The 18,855-nt window shown below is 45.4% G+C and overlaps 1 protein-coding gene across 3 annotated transcripts in view; it reads left to right on the top strand.

The window, feature by feature from the left end:
* LOC141121639 (von Willebrand factor A domain-containing protein 5A-like) overlaps positions 1-18,855 on the top strand; it is a 101,616-nt gene that overhangs the window by 18,475 nt on the left and 64,286 nt on the right. For all 3 annotated transcript variants that reach the window (XM_073611314.1, XM_073611304.1, XM_073611293.1), the window contains exons 2-4: positions 10,330-10,397; positions 11,952-12,154; positions 14,906-15,128. In XM_073611314.1, the coding sequence (XP_073467415.1) occupies positions 10,343-10,397; positions 11,952-12,154; positions 14,906-15,128 (481 nt within the window). In that variant the 5' untranslated portion in view covers positions 10,330-10,342. The remainder of the gene's footprint in view (positions 1-10,329; positions 10,398-11,951; positions 12,155-14,905; positions 15,129-18,855) is intronic.

Genomic DNA, 18,855 nt, shown 5'->3' with positions numbered 1-18,855 from the left:
CCCAGCTGAAGATTCTACGGGGGTGAGTGTCCACTGATGTCTAGCCGATAGGTACCCCCCACCACCTGGCAGGCACTGCACGGGTTACAGGCACGGCACCAAGTAATGTAAGTGTCATCTGCAGGGGGGGTGACATCTCAGCAGGCACAGGCATCCCCGGATCCTGCTGTGGTGAGGCACCACCGAGAACAAGCGCCAGCTATTCAAAAATGGCGCCAGGCGCCGATATTACATAACTGCACATGCGCCCGCCCGTGGCGCCCAGCCGAGCATGTACAAGTTCTCCCGAGCCCGGCAGGCTTCGGAACGGCGCATGCGCAGTAGCGGGGTCGGCCTGCAGCCATGGACATTTACGGTCACCTCGAAAATAGGGTGAAATTTACGGGCTGCCCATAAATTAACGGGCAATTGGCAACACTGCTAATGATTTGTACAGGGGCAAAATGATATCTCTCTCTCTGGAGTCCATACCTCTCCTAATTCAAGGACTTTGCTTGCTTTGGAAACCTCGGCTTGGATACAAAAGGACTACAAATGTACTGCATGCAGTACTTTTTTCAGTGCACTTTGCCCGCACCTACTCCGAATAACCTCCCAAAGCAATTCCACCGCACCTAGTTTGAATGAATGAGTGTGAACCATGTGATTGTACAGATGGAGAGCGGTGCCAGCACTGAGAAATCATTTTCTGCAGAAAAAAAGCATGAGCCATCTTGGCTTCAGTCAGTTTGTTCTCATACTTTAACAAAAAGCTACAACAGAACAGATCAGTGTGGAGACCATTGTGCCCACAGAGAGTGCGTGATAAAAGCAAACAATGCCCCTTTATTATAGCAATAAATCTAAGTATGAAATCTGGGGGAGAGATGTGTCCAATCAGGAGTGCTGGATGTACAGTGCCTTGCAAAAGTATTCACCCCCCACTGGGATTTTTGCCCACTCCTCCTTGCAAAACTGCTCCAGCTCCTTCAAGTTGGATGGTTTGCACTGGTAAACAGCAATCTTTAAGTCTGACCACAGATTTTCTATTGGATTGAGGTCTGGGCTTTGACTAGGCCATTCAAACACATTTAAATTTTTCCCCTTAAACCACTTAAGTGTTGCTTTAGCAGTGTGTTTGGGGTCATTGTCCTTCTGGAAGGTGAACCTCCGTCCTAGCCTCAAATCACACACAGAGTAGTACAGGTTTTGCTAAAGAATATCCCTGTATTTAGCACCATCCATCTTTCCCTCAACTCTGACCAGTTTCCCAGTCCCGGCTTTTGAAAAACATCCCCACAGCATGATGCTGCCACCACCATGTTTTACTGGGTGGATGGTGTTCTTTGGGTGATGTGAAGTGTTGGGTTTGCACCAGACATAGCATTTTCTTTGATGGCCAAAAAGTTCAATTTTAGTCTCATCAGACCAGAGCACCTTCCTCCATACATTTTGGGAGTCTCCCACATGCCTTTTCGCAAACTCAAAACGTGCCATTTTGTTTTTTGCTGAAAGTAAAGGCTTTCTTCTGGCCACTAAGCCATAAAGCCCAACTCTATGGAGCGTACGGCTTATTGTGGTCCTATGTACAGATACTCCAGTCTCTGCTGTGGAACTCTGCAGCTCCTCTAGGGTTACCTTAGGTCTCTGTGCTGCCTCTATGATTAATGCCCTCCTTACCCGGTCCGTTAATTTTTGGTGTGCGGCCGTCTCTTGGCAGGTTTGCTGTTGTGCCACGTTCTTTCCATTTGGTTATGATAGATTTGATGGCGGTCCTAGGGATCATCAAAGATTTTTGGATATTTTTTTATAACCTAACCCTGACTTGTACATCTCAACAACGTTGTCCCTTACTTGTTTGGAGAGTTACTTGGTCTCCATGGTAGTATTTGGTTAGTGGTGCCTCTTGCTTAGGTGTTGCAGCCTCTGGGGCTTTTCAAAAAGGTGTGTATATGTAATGACAGATCATGTGACACTTAGATTGCACACAGGTGGACATCATTTCACTAATTATGTGACTTCTGAAGGTAATTGGTTGCACCAGAGCTTTTTAATGGGCTTCATAACAAAGGGGATGAATACATACGCACATGCCAATCATTTTTTTTATTTCTGAAAAATAGTTTTATGTATATATTTTTTCTAATTTTACTTCACCAACTTAGACTATTGTGGTTTGATCTTTCACATATAATTCCGATTAAAAAAATATTGAACTAAAGGCTGTAATGTAACAAAATAGGTAAAAAGCCAAGGGGGTGAATACTTTTGCAAAGCACTGTATGTAGCACCCTCCTAGTTAGGCTTGTAGGCTGGTTGCCTGCAGTGTATTAGTTAGGGAGTTGACTGGCCCAGACTGGGGAAGGGTTAATGTTCTGCACTTTTTGGACCCTGCCTATCTGCCCTGTTTTTTTATATATATATATAATATGGGGGGAGGAAGGCCAGTTTTGAGGCTTGCTGGCTCACCCTCGTTCCGCTCAAGAAGATGCCGTGATTGAACTAAGGGGGGACTGCTGTGCCCAGCAGTCCATCGGAGGACACTGAGAGTACGGAGAACTATCAAGTCTTGGAGGATATCATGATTGACCTTGTTGAGGTATGCCTGGGCAGCCTAGTTGAGTTAGATAGGGAATATCCCACAGTAATGTTCTGGTTGGACTCTGCAAGATGTTCAGTGAAGTTGTATCAACTGTTTTAAGCCTGCTCTAAAGTCATTTAAAGGGGTGCATGAAGGTTGCTGGCGTATAAAAGAACAAGGCTCAGTAAAGCACATGTGAGGTATGAAGCAAAGCAACTAAGGAATGTGTACTTAGCAAGAGTATCAGGTAGGTATACCCCCCCCCCCCCGGGTATAAAGAACGAGTCAGTGTCCTTTCAAAACCAGAAAACACTTAAAACAATACAACACGGCGGGTCGGCAAATGGTTAAATTGTAAGTTTACCGCACCTCTGGACCCCTTTACATTACACAGCACCCTGTACCTCTGGACTTCTTTACCTTACATAGCACCCTGCACCTCTGGACCACTTTACATTACACAGCACCCTGCACCTCTGGACCCCTTTACATTACACAGCACCCTGCACCTCTGGACCCCTTTACATTACACAGCACCCTGCACCTCTGGACTCCTTTACATTACATAGCACCCTGCACCTCTGCACCCCGTTACATTACACAGCACCCTGCACCCCTGGACCCCTTTACATTACACAGCACCCTGCACCCCTGGACCCCTTTACATTACACAGCACCCTGCACCTCTGGACTCCTTTACATTACACAGCACCCTGCACCTCTGGACTCCTTTACATTACACAGCACCCTGCACCTCTGGACTCCTTTACTGTACATAGCACCCTGCACCTCTGGACCCCTTTACAATGAAGTAGGAACGGGGTCAGTTTATATGGCCATGGTTATGTGTGCAGTAAGGCTGATTTAGAATTTCAGCTAAGAAGCCATTCTTGTATATACTATGCTAAGAACAGTTTATGAGCTCTGTAAAATATGTTACAGGCTGTGGTTAAAGACACTGAATTCACCCTCTCACCCCCCTTAACACAGACACCTGTGTTTAGCACACTGACGTACACTTTCCTATAAGTTAGCAAATGTCAAGCTGATTAGTAAGTAAGATAAGGAAACCGCAAAGGCAAGAATCTGCAAACTGCAAGAGTACAAAAGGAATTTGCTTTGCTAACTGCTTTGCAACCATAAGAGTAGGTTAAATGCTTACAAAGGTTAAGAGGTTAAAAATGTCTTATAACGGAAATGTATTGTCTATCTACTTGTGACGTAATGTAATAGAGTTATAAGTACACTGAATTTGTCTGTATGGGCACTTCTTGGCGTGATAGACACGAGTCGGGCCAGGAGTGTCCATTCTTACTAGCTAAAAGAATGGAATAAACTCGCATACCAGAAGTTCATTATTGTCCAGCAGTCATTACCAATATCCATCCTACCTTACTTGCTACCTCAACATTACACAGCACCCTGCACCTCTGGACCCCTTTACATTACACAGCACCCTGCACCTCTGGACTCCTTTACATTACACAGTACCCTGAAGCCTTTGGGTTCACACTGGTGTCCTGAAGTTTGTCCCAGTGCTGGCGTATACGCAGTTTTTCTGCATTTTATCCCCATTTTTAGCTGCAGTCCCAAAGACTTCTATTAGCTTGTGTAATTTTACTGTGTTTTCTGAAAGCACACCAAAGATTCAGTATAGAGGACATTTGGTGCGCTTTCAGAAAATGTTACAAAAATGTGTAACCTAATAGAAGTCTGTGGGACTGTAGTGAAAATTGAGGTAAATGCAGGAACACTGTGTATATACCAGCACTGCAACTGAACCACAGCGCATCAGTGTGAACCCACTTGAGTCCTGGTTCACATATATGCGATGCAGGGATCAGTGCAATTCCAGTGCTGATTCCTGCATTGCATGTTGCTTGTCACCTGTTCACGCTGCCCTTTGCAAACTGCTACAGGTATCAATGTAAAATGAATGACACCCCTAGATTTTTTGCAGATCGCAGTGAGAACTGTGAAATGGTGCAGGAATCAGATTGCATAGGTGTAAACACCCATCCAATCCGATTCCAGTGCAGACCAAAAAAAGGGTCCTGCACCATTTTGGTGCAAATGCGATTTCAGCCATACAGTTTGTATGGCTGAATTCGTATTGCACAGACATCGCATGTGATTTGTACAGCAATGCGGTGCAAATCACATGCAATGCCTATGATCACACTAGTGAAAACCCTGGCTAAAGGAACATGATGGGGTCAACCAGGGGAGTTCCTAGGTCTACAAGAGATCTGGATCTAGAGCCCATAGCAGCATAGTAAAGAAAGTCATACACTTGGGCGGGCATACACGTGTATATACAGTAAAATACGTGTGTGTGTGTATATCCCCAGAGAGTCCCCCACTTACATCAGGGTCCTCAGAGAGTCCCCCTAACATCAGGGTCCCCAGAGAGCCTCCCTTACTACAGGGTCAGCCTCCTCCTTGCATCAGGGTCCCCAGAGAGCCCCCCCACTTACATCAGGGTTCCCAGAGAGCCCCCCTTACATTAGGGTCCCCAGAGAACATCCCCCTAAATCATGGTCCCCAGGGAGCCTCTCCCTTAAAATCAGGGTCCCCAGAGAGCTTCCTGCTTGCATTAGGGTTCCCAGAGAGCCCCACACTTACATCAGGGTCCCCAGAGAACTTCCCCTCCCCTTGGGGACCCCTGCAGAGACTCGGGGCTATGGGCCCCAGATTCGGGGCTATAGCCCCAAAAGCCACCCCCTAGCGACGCCACTGGGGCAAACTATTAGCATAGAGTTAATGAAAGACTCTGCTAGAGGACAACAGAGGAAAGAGGGGGAGTGAAAGATTTGGGAGAGAGAGAGCAGAGACTGGACACAGTGACAGTGCTGATAACTCACTTGGATGTTCCCAGGTTGCTCACACTAGTTCAGTCGGTGGCTACTTGTTTAAATGTTCCCGCCCCCACATTCCTTTCAGAGGCAGCACACGGGCTGTGCAGAGCATGGACGGGACACAGAAACAGAGTGGAGGGAGGGCGCAGAGCCGATGCAGCCTCTTTCATTTCTGTGGAGGGGGGGGAGTTGTACTCGATGGACTATTAGAATTTAACCTGAGCTCTCCCTGCGCTGTCAGCATGTCACATCGCCGCTGCACTACCAAGCCTGTCCCGCTCTCACTGTTTCATACAGTTGAGGATGGGGGGGCCGTCTGACACCCCCCAATGTGTGGCACCCAGTTAGTACACCCCTACTGTGCCCCCTTCCTACAATAAATTGCTCCACCCAGGGCATCTGCCCCTTCAGCCCACCCCTTGTACCGGCCCCGCTTATTCGGTTCGCAGCAGAACATGCGAACAGGCAAAAAATTTGTTCGAACACACGAACACCATTAAAGTCTATGGGACACTAACGTGAAAAATCAAAATTTTGCTAATTTTAACGGTTAATAGGCAAGTTATTTTCATAAGAAGTGTTTGGAGACCCGGGTCCTGCCCCGGGTACGTAAACGGGTGGCCCCGCCCCCCTCTGACACCACGGGGAAACCATTGGGAAGTCCCCGCGTGTCAGAGGGGGGCTGGGTCACCCGGGCACATCACCGTGTGGCCCCACCCTCAGTTATAAAAGAACTGTCACCTGTGAGGACGCGTCATATGGCCGTTACCATTTCAAGCAGGGGGGGCGGGATCTGGGGGTCCCCTTGTTAAAGGGGGCTTACAGATTCCGATAAGCCCCCCCGCCTGCAGACCCTCACAACCACCGGGCAAGGGTTGAAGGGATGAGGCCCTTGTCCCCATCAACAAGGGGACAAGGTGCTTTGGGATGTTACCCCAAAGCACCCTCCCCATGTTGAGGGTATGTGGCCTGGTACGGTTCAGGAGGGGCCTGAACTTGCGGCCTGCCAGGTTGCGTGCTCGGATAAGGGTCTGGTATGGATTTTTTGGGGGACCCCCACGCCATTTTTAAAAAAATTTTGGCATGCGGTTCCCCTTAAAATCCATACCAGACCTGAAGGGTCTGGTATGGATTTTGAGGGGGACCCCTACGCCATTTAAAAAAAAAATTTGGGTTCCCCTTAATATCCATACCAGACCTGAAGGGCCTGGAATGGAATTTGGGGGGACCCCCACGCATTTTTTTTTCTTAATTTTGGTTCGGGGTTTCCCTTAATATCCATACCAGACCCAAAGGGCCTGGTAGTGGACTGGGGGGATCCCATGCCATTTTTTTCAATGACTTTTATCTGTATTGCCGGGACCGACAATTCATTATATTACTTTTGAATGACTTTTTCTTTAGAAATGTCATTTTGTGCAGGGACTGTTCTAAACATGGGAAAAAGGCGCCACTTTACAGGCATACTATAGACACCCCTCAGGTACAAAAATTTAAAGGAATATTTCACTTTTATTGTTTCACTTTAAACATTGTTAAAATCACTGCTTTTTAAAACTTTTTTTTTGCATTGATACATGTCCCCTGGGGCAGGACCCAGGTCTCTAAACACTTTTTATGACAGTACCAAGCATATAAGCCTTTAAAATTAGCACTTTTGATTTCTCCCATTGACTCTTAAAGGGTGTTCCGCGGCTTTCGAATTTGCCGCAAACACCCCAAATTGTTGGCTATTCGGCGAACAGGCGAACACCCGATGTTCGAGTCGAACTTACGTTCGACTCAAACATTGGGCTCAACCCTAGTAGCAGGAGGAGTCATGGTGTTTGCTATGGATAACCAGAAATAGTGCAAGGTACTTTGCAGCCAGTCTTGAACCGTGGTACCTGGTGTAGGTGACAGGTCCTCCGGTATCGAGGAAGTTGGTAATCTGAATTCATCCCTAGCATTTGGTTTCCTAAATCTAACGGGAGCAAGCACACGATATGGAAACCTTGTGTACCTGGCCATATGATACAGGTGAGTAGGAGTTAAAACATGAGGTCTGCGCTAGGCGCATGGTGGAATCCCATTCTGTCACTAGGAGTGAGATGACGGATCTACGCTGGACTGGTGGAGAGAGCCTTGGCTCAGGAGTGCCCCTCCTAAATGTAATATACAGAAGAGAAGTGTGTGTAGTATCATGGGACAGTACTCTACAGAAGGTCTCTATGTAACTAACTGCTGCACATAGTGTGCTCCTCATCTCTAAGCCGAGGAACCTCCATCATGTTTGATTCTCACATAAATGAGGTCCCCGCCTGGTCCCGGGCATTGATGAGCCCTCTCCACGTGAACAGGTACCCCCCCACGCAGGGTGCAGTGACCCTGCCCAAAGGCTGCAAGATAAATTTAACTTTGGTTCCTTCTGTAATCAAGGGAGCAGGGATTGTTTGGCCTGCTCTGTTCAGGGTTTCACAGGCTCAGAGTTTGATTGCTTCCCCCCTGCCTCTTGAAAGAAGCTTCTAAAGCTTAGGGAGGGAGAACTCAAAGGGATAGCCTGAATATTGATCAGGGCCTAGCCAATCCCTGGGGTGGTGGTTCGGAAACTGGAAAAAAGTCTAGAGCCCTGGAGATATTGTCTTTCCCTAGCAAGGAGAGTTGCCACACTGAGGAGGGCAGTTGCCCCTCAGGCAGCCTAAGAATTGGGTTACTGTTCTATGATGTCTCAGGAGATGCAGTGCTGTGACCTGGAGGAAGCCTGCATCTGACTGCAGGATTTCTTTAGAGAGATGTGGTCTAGAGAAGGACTGTTTCACTCACTGGATTGTGTCCAGAGGAGGCTGAAGGGTGCACAGCAGTCCTGGGAACTGAGTAAAGACCCTAAATTGATCCCTGTGACTGTACAGCAGAGGTGGGGGACTCGAGTCACATGACTTGACTCGAGTCACCTATTTGAGGACTTGCTTGACAAAATTAAATAAATGACTCGACTTGACTTTGACTTGTCACTAATGACTTGCAACTTGACTTTGACTTGGGCTATTTGACTTGCAATGACTTGGCACCACCAGTGCTGTGTCTTGGCCTAGGCAAAAGCCACCCCCCCCCCCCACAAAAGAAAGCTCCCCCCAAGTCCCGGCTTCGGGGTAGATCAGTATTTTGACTTGATTTGTGACTTGACCAAAATAAATGACTTGACTTGACTTGCTTGACTTCTAGCAGGGACTCGACTTGACTTGCTTGCTTTTTGCCACAGTAACTTGGGACTTGCTTGTGACTTGAAGGTTAAGACTTGAGACTTGCTTGTGACTTGCACATGTGTGACTTACTCCTATCACTGCTGTACAGTGTTTTGAAAAATGCACTGGGTATCAGCAGCTGTGCACAAGAGCAAGGTAACCAGATGCCAGAGAGTCTTGCCCCATGATCTTCAGCTGTAAGGGAACCGACCGTTCAGTATCCACATTCACTTACACACACAGACGTTTGTCCTCTAACCACTATTTGTTAATCGTTCTTGGACTATCCCATGGCCGAAACCCATCTCCTGGTCAAGTTCTTCAAGCAATAAAGTACAAAAAAGACAACCCCTAGACTGTTTATTAAATCTAGAGTTCATGGATGGCTCCTTGGGTGGACTGGTGGCCTCTGCACAGTTTGGGAAAGAACCAGTTAAAATATGTGCCCTTTCAGGGGTAGCATTATATCGATATAGTGCTACCCCCATAAGGGCTGTTGATTTGCCCCAGGTTCCTCCCTGACATATAGCTCGGTACGCAGCAGCATTCACTCCTTCGGCTCAATAAACAGTCTAGGGGTTGCCTTTTTCTGCACTTATAGCTGGTTAACTTGGATAGGGCAGGGAGCTGTGGGATACTCCAGAACAGTGGTTCTCAACCTCATCCCTCAAGTACCCCCAACAGGCCATGTTTTGGTAATTTCTCTTAGATAAAATAGCTGTCCAAAATACCAAGTCATTGACTCTGATTTAAAGCACCTGTGCAAGATAAAGGAAAACCTGCAAACATGGCCTGTTGGGGGTACTTGAGGACTGAGGTTGAGAATCACTGCTCCAGAACACTGAACAGTAATGCCAGCCCAGGACACTCTTCACTCTGTAGCTACTTCTCAGTACAATCCCCTCAACCATATTTTAGGGAATGGACAGCACTGGATCAACATAAACCAGGCAAGCATTAGTTATAATGCACCAGGGGGTCAACAGCAGCAGTCACCCAGGTCCTGCTCTCAGGTCTGCACTCACAAGTCCTTAGGTAATTGAATGCCTTCCTCCTGACTCAGCAGACATTTCCAAGATGGACTCTCCAGACTGGACCCAGGGTAAAGTCCCCCTTCTTCTTTAACTTCAGAGATTTCCCTGAGTAGTTAGGCCCCCCAGCTTTAGAGCCCAGCCACAAGTCTGATTTCTGTGACCCTGGTAGTTTTTTATTTTTGTTGTTTTCTTTTTTAGGTAGGCGGCAGAAGCTGCATGTGGAGGAACCAATGCCCTCCATTTCCCTCCTGCAGCTGCTGAATGTCTACGGGAGGGAGAGGAGGAGAAGTGGGCATTTAGCAGCTACATGGAGGGATTGGTTCCTCTACATAGAGCCGCCCCTGCTGCCCTCTTATCCAGGCATACGGGGGGGGGGGGGGGGGCATACGGGTCCCCTGGAGCATGGGACCAGGTCGCAATGGCGACCCCTGTACAAATGCCCCTGCCTCATGCTCCTCTAGATAGAGCACAGATACAGGAAGAAAGGAGGGTGCATACAGTACATAGCTGAATGCATGCTGAATGCATGTTTCTAATAGTCCTCAATAAGTGGTAAAGGAGGGAAAGGAAGGAAGAGAATCCTGGGGGAAGTCTGTATTCTGTTACACGGGCTGCAGCCATAGAATCTGACACTTATATCTTTGATTTCCTTTCAGACAACCTTCAATAATGCCGCCATTCCCTCCATGTTGTGGCCTCATCATCGTGGCTTCCCGCCAGCCAGGTGAGTGTACAAGTAATGGCAAATTGCAGTATAAGGATCCGCTTGGAAGCTGGAAATCACTGTAGTAGAGGGTCCCTTGCAGCTGCCCTGCTGGATTCTGAGCACAGGAGGTTGGCTACTGGGCACTGGCACCATTTAGAGATTGCTTTGCATTTTCTCAATGAATGCACAAGGTGAAAAGGCAGGGTATTGAAGTCATGCTCTCCATCCAGTTAGAGAATCTTATGCATTCCCTGAGAAGATGCAAAGAATTCTCGAAATTTCTCTCATGCTGTGTGGACGACCTCCTGTGTTCACAATGCAGCAGGGACATGGAAGCTATTGGAGATCTTTGTAGCAGCGGTGCCTAATACAGGGGTTTCCAGACTCTAGAGGAAACTCACAGATATGATATATGCATAATAACATTGGACCAAGCTTGAACAATGTAACTATGTAAAAATTGCCATAGCTGGAATTGTTTTTTTAAGTTGTTGCTAGAGTTATGTTGCAGAGTTACCGCACTTTTCTTTATATTCTGACACTCATACCTGTTGCTACCCTACTTGTCTTTAATGTGACCCTTTACCTCTTGCTCTAGCTTGTGCTATGTGCTTTGGTTTATTTCAGTAGCGTAGAAAGAAGAAAATAAACCTTTGGATATAATATATTCCACCTGTTATGGTGACTGCACGACCATCTTAGTGTAGAAGCCGACAACACAGACATCATTGTGTCACACAATATTCAATTCTTGATGGGCAGTTGGAGTTCAACTCAGATGTGGTACATCACACCCTGAGTATACCATCATGGCAGTGCTGTTGCTACCAGGGAGTGTGTTAGCTGATCCCTGTCGGTCATCTCAGACCAGTAGCTCTTAGACCGAGATAGTGAGGGCCATCATGCTGAGTCAATGTGGCCTAGCTGCAGTGCACATGGGCGGGCAATAAGCACCTATCAGAAGGTGAGAGCGACGACTCTGTGTGCTGCTGCTTGTTCTTTGGCCAATCAAAAGGCTGAGAGCTGAGAGAACAGCTTACTATATACTACAAGATTTTATCAGGCCCGCAACAGGTGTCTATGAAAATAATCTAGCTGGCTGGCGTAGGAAGCGCCGGTCTGTATCATAATATGGAGACTGCCAGCAAGCCATAATCCTCCCCCAGTCCTCCTGATGGGCACTCCTGGATGTATAGGGTGAGTCTGATTGACATTCTTGGATGTAAGAGTAGATTTTGATGGGCACTCCTGGATGTAAGGAGATACTCTGATGGGCACTCCTGGATGTAAAGGGAACTCCTTTTAAGATTTTATTTTTTGGCCAGTAAACTTTTGTAACATCCAAAATGTGGTCCTCAAACTTGAAAACGTTGGAGACCCTGGAGCCAAACTAAGCACAGAGTTGGAAATCCCTTATCTCCTAATTGGTAATTTGGTATTTGTGTTCCTGGTCGCTAGCTTGATTGGACGGTACTTTTAAAGAATATTCATCTCCTAAGTGTTCACTGGAAATACAGCTCAAGTTACTGGACACCAGATATAATTTTCTTATTCTCCTGTGTGTGTGTCTAGTCCCTCTACAGGGGATCTGGGTTGACATCCAGGTGAAAGGCTTTGTGGCGGATGTATCAGCAACTCTCAAGTATAAGAACAAGGAGGAGAATGCGGTGGAAGCGGTCTTTGTCTTCCCCATGGATGAAGACTCTGCTGTCTACAGCTTTGAGGCCACAATAGAGGGGAAGAAGATTGTAGCCGACCTCCAGGAGAAGAAGGAGGTAATGAGGATTACAAGACGAACAAGAGAATCACATTATATTTTCACATGACATGATTGTACACTCTTATGGGGCATACACACGGTCGGACTTTTCGGCTATAAAAGTCCGACAGCCCGTCCGCCAAACTTTCGACGGACTTTTGGTGGACTTGCAGTGGACTTTCTAATGAACGGACTTGCCTACATTAGATCACACAAAAGTCCGATGGATTCGTACGTGATGACGTACACCGGACTAAAATAAGGAAGTTGATAGCCAGTAGCCAATAGCTGCCCTAGCGTGTGTTTTTGTCCGTCGGACTAGCATACAGACGAGCGGATTTCTGGGTCCGGCGGAGTTACGACGTAAAGATTTGAAGCAAGTTCCAAATCTAAAGTCCGTCAGATTTGCGACTGGAAAAGTCCGCTGAAAGTCCGGGAAAGCCCACACACGATCGGATTGTCCGCTGGATTTGGTCCGTCGGCGTCCGTCGGAATTTTGTAGCCCAAAAGTCCGACCATGTGTACGCCCCATTAGGCTTTTCTTTAAACTGGATTATAAGTATACATTCTTAGGCATGTAGTACAATCATTTGGTCACCTTTTGCTTTTCACGTTGATGACTGAGACCTTGTGGAGCCCCATAATTCTATGGCCAAGGCTGTAAACTGCCCACAAAGGGCTCTGCCATGTATTTGATGGTTGAATAGTAATGTACTCTTAACATTTGTCCATGTTGCTTTGTAGATGAGATATACAATGTGTGGTCACCAGTTTGGCTGAAGTATCTACAGATCTTGTATATCAGGTTTTGTGATCTTTAGTCACAGTCAGGCGTTGGCTGTTACTTTCTTTCTATTTTGGGAGAATCAACAGAAAAGCTAGACACAAGTCGTAGAGTTAGCTGGAATTTGGTAATGCAAATATTGCCGTACAGTACACTATAAGACACCATAGCTGGATCAGTACTATATATATATATATATATATATATATATATATATATATATATATATATATATATATATATATATATATATATATATATATATATATATATATATATATATATATATATATATATATACACAGTGGGGACGGAAAGTATTCAGACCCCCTTAAATTTTTCACTCTTTGTTATATTGCAGCCATTTGCTAAAAGTATTCCTAAGTCCTAAGTATTCAGACCCTTTGCTGTGACACTCATATATTTAACTCAGGTGCTGTCCATTTCTTCTGATCATCCTTAAGATGGTTCTACACCTTCATTTGAGTCCAGCTGTGTTTGATTATACTGATTGGACTTGATTAGGAAAGCCACACACCTGTCTATATAAGACCTTACAGCTCACAGTGCATGTCAGAGCAAATGAAAATCATAAGGTCAAAGGAACTGCCTGAAGAGCTCAGAGACAGAATTGTGGCAAGGCACAGATCTGGCCAAGGTTACAAAAAAATGTATGCTGCACTTAAGGTTCCTAAGAGCACAGTGGCCTCCATAATCCTTAAATGGAAGACGTTTGGGACGACCAGAACCCTTCCTAGAGCTGGCCGTCCGGCCAAACTGAGTTATCAGGGGAGAAGAGTCTTGGTGAGAGAGGTAAAGAAGAACCCAAAGATCACTGTGGCTGAGCTCCAGAGATGCAGTCGGGAGATGGGAGAAAGTTGTAGAAGGTCAACCATCACTGCAGCCCTCTGCCATAAAGCCCTGACTGGTGGAGTGGCCCGACGGAAGCCTCTCCTCAGTGCAAGACACATGAAAGCCCGCATGGAGTTTGCAAAAAAACACCTGAAGGACTCCAAGATGGGTTAGAAATAAGATTCTTTGGTCTGATGAGACCAAGATAGAACTTTTTGGCCTTAATTCTAAGCGGTATGTGTGGAGAAAACCAGACACTGCTCATCATCTGTCCAATACAGTCCCAACAGTGAAGCATGGTGGTGGCAGCATCATGCTGTGGGGGTATTTTTCAGCTGCAGGGACATGACGACTGGTTGCAATCGAGGGAAAGATGAACGCGGCCAAGTACAGGGATATCCTGGACGAAAACCTTCTCCAGATTTCACAGGACCTCAGACTGGGCCGAAGGTTTACCTTCCAACAAGACAATGACCATAAGCACACAGCTAAAATATTGAAGGAGTGGCTTCACAACAACTCCGTGACTGTTCTTGAATGGCCCAGCCAGAGCCCTGACTTAAACCCAATTGAGCATCTCTGTAGAGACCTAAAAATGGCTGTCCACCAACGTTTACCATCCAACCTGACAGAACTGGAGAGGATCTGCAAGGAGGAATGGCAGAGGATCCCCAAATCCAGGTGTGAAAAACTTGTTGCATCTTTCCCAAAAAGACTCATGGCTGTATTAGATCAAAAGGGTGCTTCTACTAAATACCGAGCAAAGGGTCTGAATACTTAGGACCATGTGATATTTCAGTTTTTCTTTTTTAATAAATCTGCAAAAATGTCAACAATTCTGTGTTTTTCTGTCAATATGGGGTGCTGTGTGTACATTAATGAGGAAAAAATGAACTTAAATGATTTTAGCAAATGGCTGCAATATAACAAAGAGTGAAAAATTTAAGGGGGTCTGAATACTTTCCATCCCCACTGTGTATATGTATATATATATATATATATATATATATATATATATATATATATATATATTAGAAACTGTGTACATCATATTCACAGAGTTAAATTGCTGTAAAAGTGTTTAAATTACACAAAAGTAACAGGTTTACTGCTATTCCTGCTCTTCTCCAGGCTCACAAAACCTATGATGAAGCCATCAGCCGAGGTGAACAAGCCTTCCTCCTGGAGGAAGATGAGAGCTCGGCAGACATCTTTAGCTGCAGTGTCGGGAATCTCCCTCCTGGCCAGGAGGCCGAGGTCACCTTAAAATATGTGCGGGAGTTGCCAGTGGAGGCAGATGGAGCTGTGCGTTTTGTACTCCCGGCCATCCTCAACCCGAGATACACCCCAAAAGGTACAAGTACAAAGCAGTGCAGTTTTTTTTTTCAATGTAATGCTTTTATTTGCTCTTCTAAAAGGACCACTAACCCTAAAGTGAACTTGACATGACCTAAAATGTTTCTAAAGCAACAAGTGCAGACACTAAGAACCTTATGTTAGTCATTATTCTAGTTCCTGTGTACCTGTGGAGCCTTTTGCATCATAGACCCTTGTTTTACATGGGACCTTGTATTCTGTCAATATTGTAACTGAAGCACCAGCCCCAGCCAATTAAATTTCAGATACTTGAGCTTTAAATGCCAGAACTTCTGTGTGCAGTGGGGTAGATTAGCCATAGTTTTTGTTTTTCAAGATATTTTTTTGCTTCGATCAAGACTTCATCTATACACTGCATGAGCTTGTCTCTTTATGCAGCTATCCAGATTGGTGTGTCCTCCACTGATGTGGCTAATGTGACCTTCAGCCACTGGGCTTTGCTTGTGGTGCTTTCCAGGATACTGTCTTAGTTCGCCACAGAGTACTACCTTAGAGCTGTGGCACAACGTTTGGGTAGGACCCTATCTCTGAAGACTAATTATGAGTATGCTATTGGCGGAGTATTGAAAACCACTATATTTATTAGAACTTTTGAACTCCATTATTGTAGCGATCACCCCTGAAAGGGCCGCCGGTTTGTGTCCCTGGTTCTTTCCCCAGTTATGGCAGTGGCAGCTAGGTACACAGCAACAGTCACTCTGTGGCTCACTAAGCAGTCTAGAGGTTTGTCTGTTGTAGATTTATTGCTGAATAAACTTGGATAGTAATGAAGGGAGCTGTGGGATACTCTCCAGTTGCACAATGCAATGATATGAGGACACTCTTTACTATGTCAAAACTCTTTAGCTCAGTCCTTCTAGCAGCGTCCAGGAGGTTACCTAGCTCTAGTTATCTAGAGCAGTATATATATATATATATATATATATATATATATATATATATATATATATATATATATATATATATATATATATATATATATATATACTGTATCCTGTGCAGCTAGATCTCGCTGCAGACCGTTCCTGTTGTTCTCTTCCTAATATACTATAGGCAGGCAGTTCATTCAGTTAGTTGCAGTATATTCAGTACTGTATCCAGTTTAGCTAGATCTCGCTGCAGACCGTTCCTGTTGTTCTGTTCCTAATATACTATAGGCAGGCAGTTCATTCAGTTAGTTGCAGTATATTCAGTACTGTATCCAGTTTAGCTAGATCTCGCTGCAGACCGTTCCTGTTGTTCTGTTCCTAATATACTACAGGCAGGCAAGTTCATTCTGTTAGCTGCAGTATATTCAGTACTGTATCCTGTGCAGCTAGATCTCGCTGCAGACCGTCCCTGTTGTTCTGTTTCTAATATACTACAGGCAGGCAGTTCATTCAGTTAGCTGCAGTATATTCAGTACTGTATCCAGTTTAGCTAGATCTCGCTGCAGACCGTTCCTGTTGTTCTCTTCCTAATATACTACAGGCAGGCAGTTCATTCAATTGGCTGCAGTATATTCAGTACTATATCCTGTGCAGCTAGATCTCGCTGCAGACCGTTCCTGTTGTTCTCTTACTAATATACTACAGGCAGGCAGTTCATTCAGTTAGCTGCAGTATATTCAGTACTGTATCCTGTACAGCTAGAACTCACTGCAGACAGTTCCTGTTGTTTTCTTTTTAATATACTACAGGCAGGCAGTTTAGTCAGTTAGCTGCAGTATATTCAGTACTGTATCCTGTGCAGCTAGATGCAGCAGTTGGAGTGCTAGCAATTTAGCCAAGCTAGCATTCAGCCGCTGGGCATGTGGATGGCTGGGACCGAATTTCTTTCACCGGTTTAGCAACTGGGGTAGGCAAATTTGCCTGCTACAATCGGATGTTGGTGTAGCGATAGCAGATTGCCCGTAAGTTCTTGGCACACCTAATTCTACACTTTCATTCCTCTCAGTGCAGGTTTCTGAGAGAACTGAATGTATAGGGGTTGGAGTAGGGATGAGCTTTGAATTCGAGTCGAAAACATGAGTTCGACTCGAACATCGGCTGTTCGCAAGTTCGCCAAACAGCAAACAATTTAGGGTGTTCGCGGCAAATTCGAATGCCGCGGAATACCCTTTAAAAGTCTATGGGAGAAATCAAAAGTGCTAATTTTAAAGGCTTATATGCATGGTATTGACATAAAAAAATGTGTTTGGGGACCTGGGTCCTGCTCCAGGGGACATGTATCAATGCAAAAAAAGTTTTAAAAACGGACGTTTTTTCGGAAGCAGTGACTTTAATAAAGCTTAAAGTGAAACAATAAAAGTGTAATATCCCTTTAAATTTCATACCTGGGGGTGTCTATAGTATGCCTGTAAAGGGGCGCATGTTTCCCGTGTTTAGAACAGTCTGACAGCAAAATGATCTTTCAAAGGTAAAAAAGTCATTTAAAACTACTCGCGGCTATTAATGCATTGCCGGTCCGACAATACACATAGAAGTTCATTGATAAAAACGGCATGGGAATTCCCCACAGGGGAACCCCTGAACCAAAATAAAAAAAAAAAAATGACGTGGGGAGTCCCCCTAAATTCCATACCAGGCCCTTCAGGTCTGGTATGGTAATTGAGGGAAACCCCAGCCAAAATTTTTTAAAAAATGACGTGGGGGGGTCCCCCTGAATTCCACACCAGGCCCTTCAGGTTTAGCACCGGTTTAGCAACTGGGGTAGGTAAATTTGCCTGCTACAATCGGATGTTGGTGTAGCGATAGCAGATTGCCCGTAAGTTCTTGGCACACCTAATTCTACACTTTCATTCCTCTCAGTGCAGGTTTCTGAGAGAACTGAAGGTATAGTGGGGTTGGAGTAGGGATGAGCTTTGAGTTCGAGTCGAACTCATGTTCGACTCGAACATCGGCTGTTCGCAAGTTCGCCAAACAGCGAACAATTTGGGGTGTTCGCGGCAAATTCGAATGCCGCGGAACACCCTTTAAAAGTCTATGGGAGAAATCAAAAGTGCTAATTTTAAAGGCTTATATGCATGGTATTGACATAAAAAAATGTGTTTGGGGACCTGGGTCCTGCCCCAGGGGACATGTATCAATGCAAAAAAAGTTTTAAAAACGGACGTTTTTTTGGGAGCAGTGATTTTAATAAAGCTTAAAGTGAAACAATAAAAGTGTAATATCCCTTTAAATTTCATACCTGGGGGGTGTCTATAGTATGCCTGTAAAGGGGCGCATGTTTCCCGTGTTTAGAACAGTCTGACAGCAAAATGACATTTCAAAGGTAAAAAAGTCATTTAAAACGGGGTATTGCAGAGTATTGCAGAGTATTGCAGAGTATTGTGGGGTATTGCAGAGTATTGCAGAGTATTGCGGGGTATTGCGGGGTATTGCGGGGTATTGCGGGGTATTGCGGGGTATTGCGGGGTATAGTGCAGAGTATTGCAGGGTATATTACAGAGTATTGCGGGGTATATTGCAGAGTATTGTGGGGTATATTGCAGAGTATTGTGGGGTATATTGCAGAGTATTGTGGGGTATATTGCAGAGTATTGTGGGGTATATTGCAGAGTATTGCGAGGTATATTGCAGAGTATTGCGAGGTATATTGCAGAGTATATTGCAGGGATGGCTGAGCATGGAGGGATGGATGGATGTGACTGTATTTGTCACTGAGCAGCACCGCTGTGGGCTGCATGTGTAGTGCCCACAGCGGTGCTGCCATCCGATCCCTCC

This window comes from Aquarana catesbeiana, linkage group LG01, assembly GCF_042186555.1.
Source record: "Aquarana catesbeiana isolate 2022-GZ linkage group LG01, ASM4218655v1, whole genome shotgun sequence".
Classification (NCBI taxonomy): domain Eukaryota; kingdom Metazoa; phylum Chordata; class Amphibia; order Anura; family Ranidae; genus Aquarana; species Aquarana catesbeiana.
The sequence above is the reverse complement of the archived record's forward strand: the minus strand, read 5'-3'. Positions and strand labels throughout refer to the sequence as shown.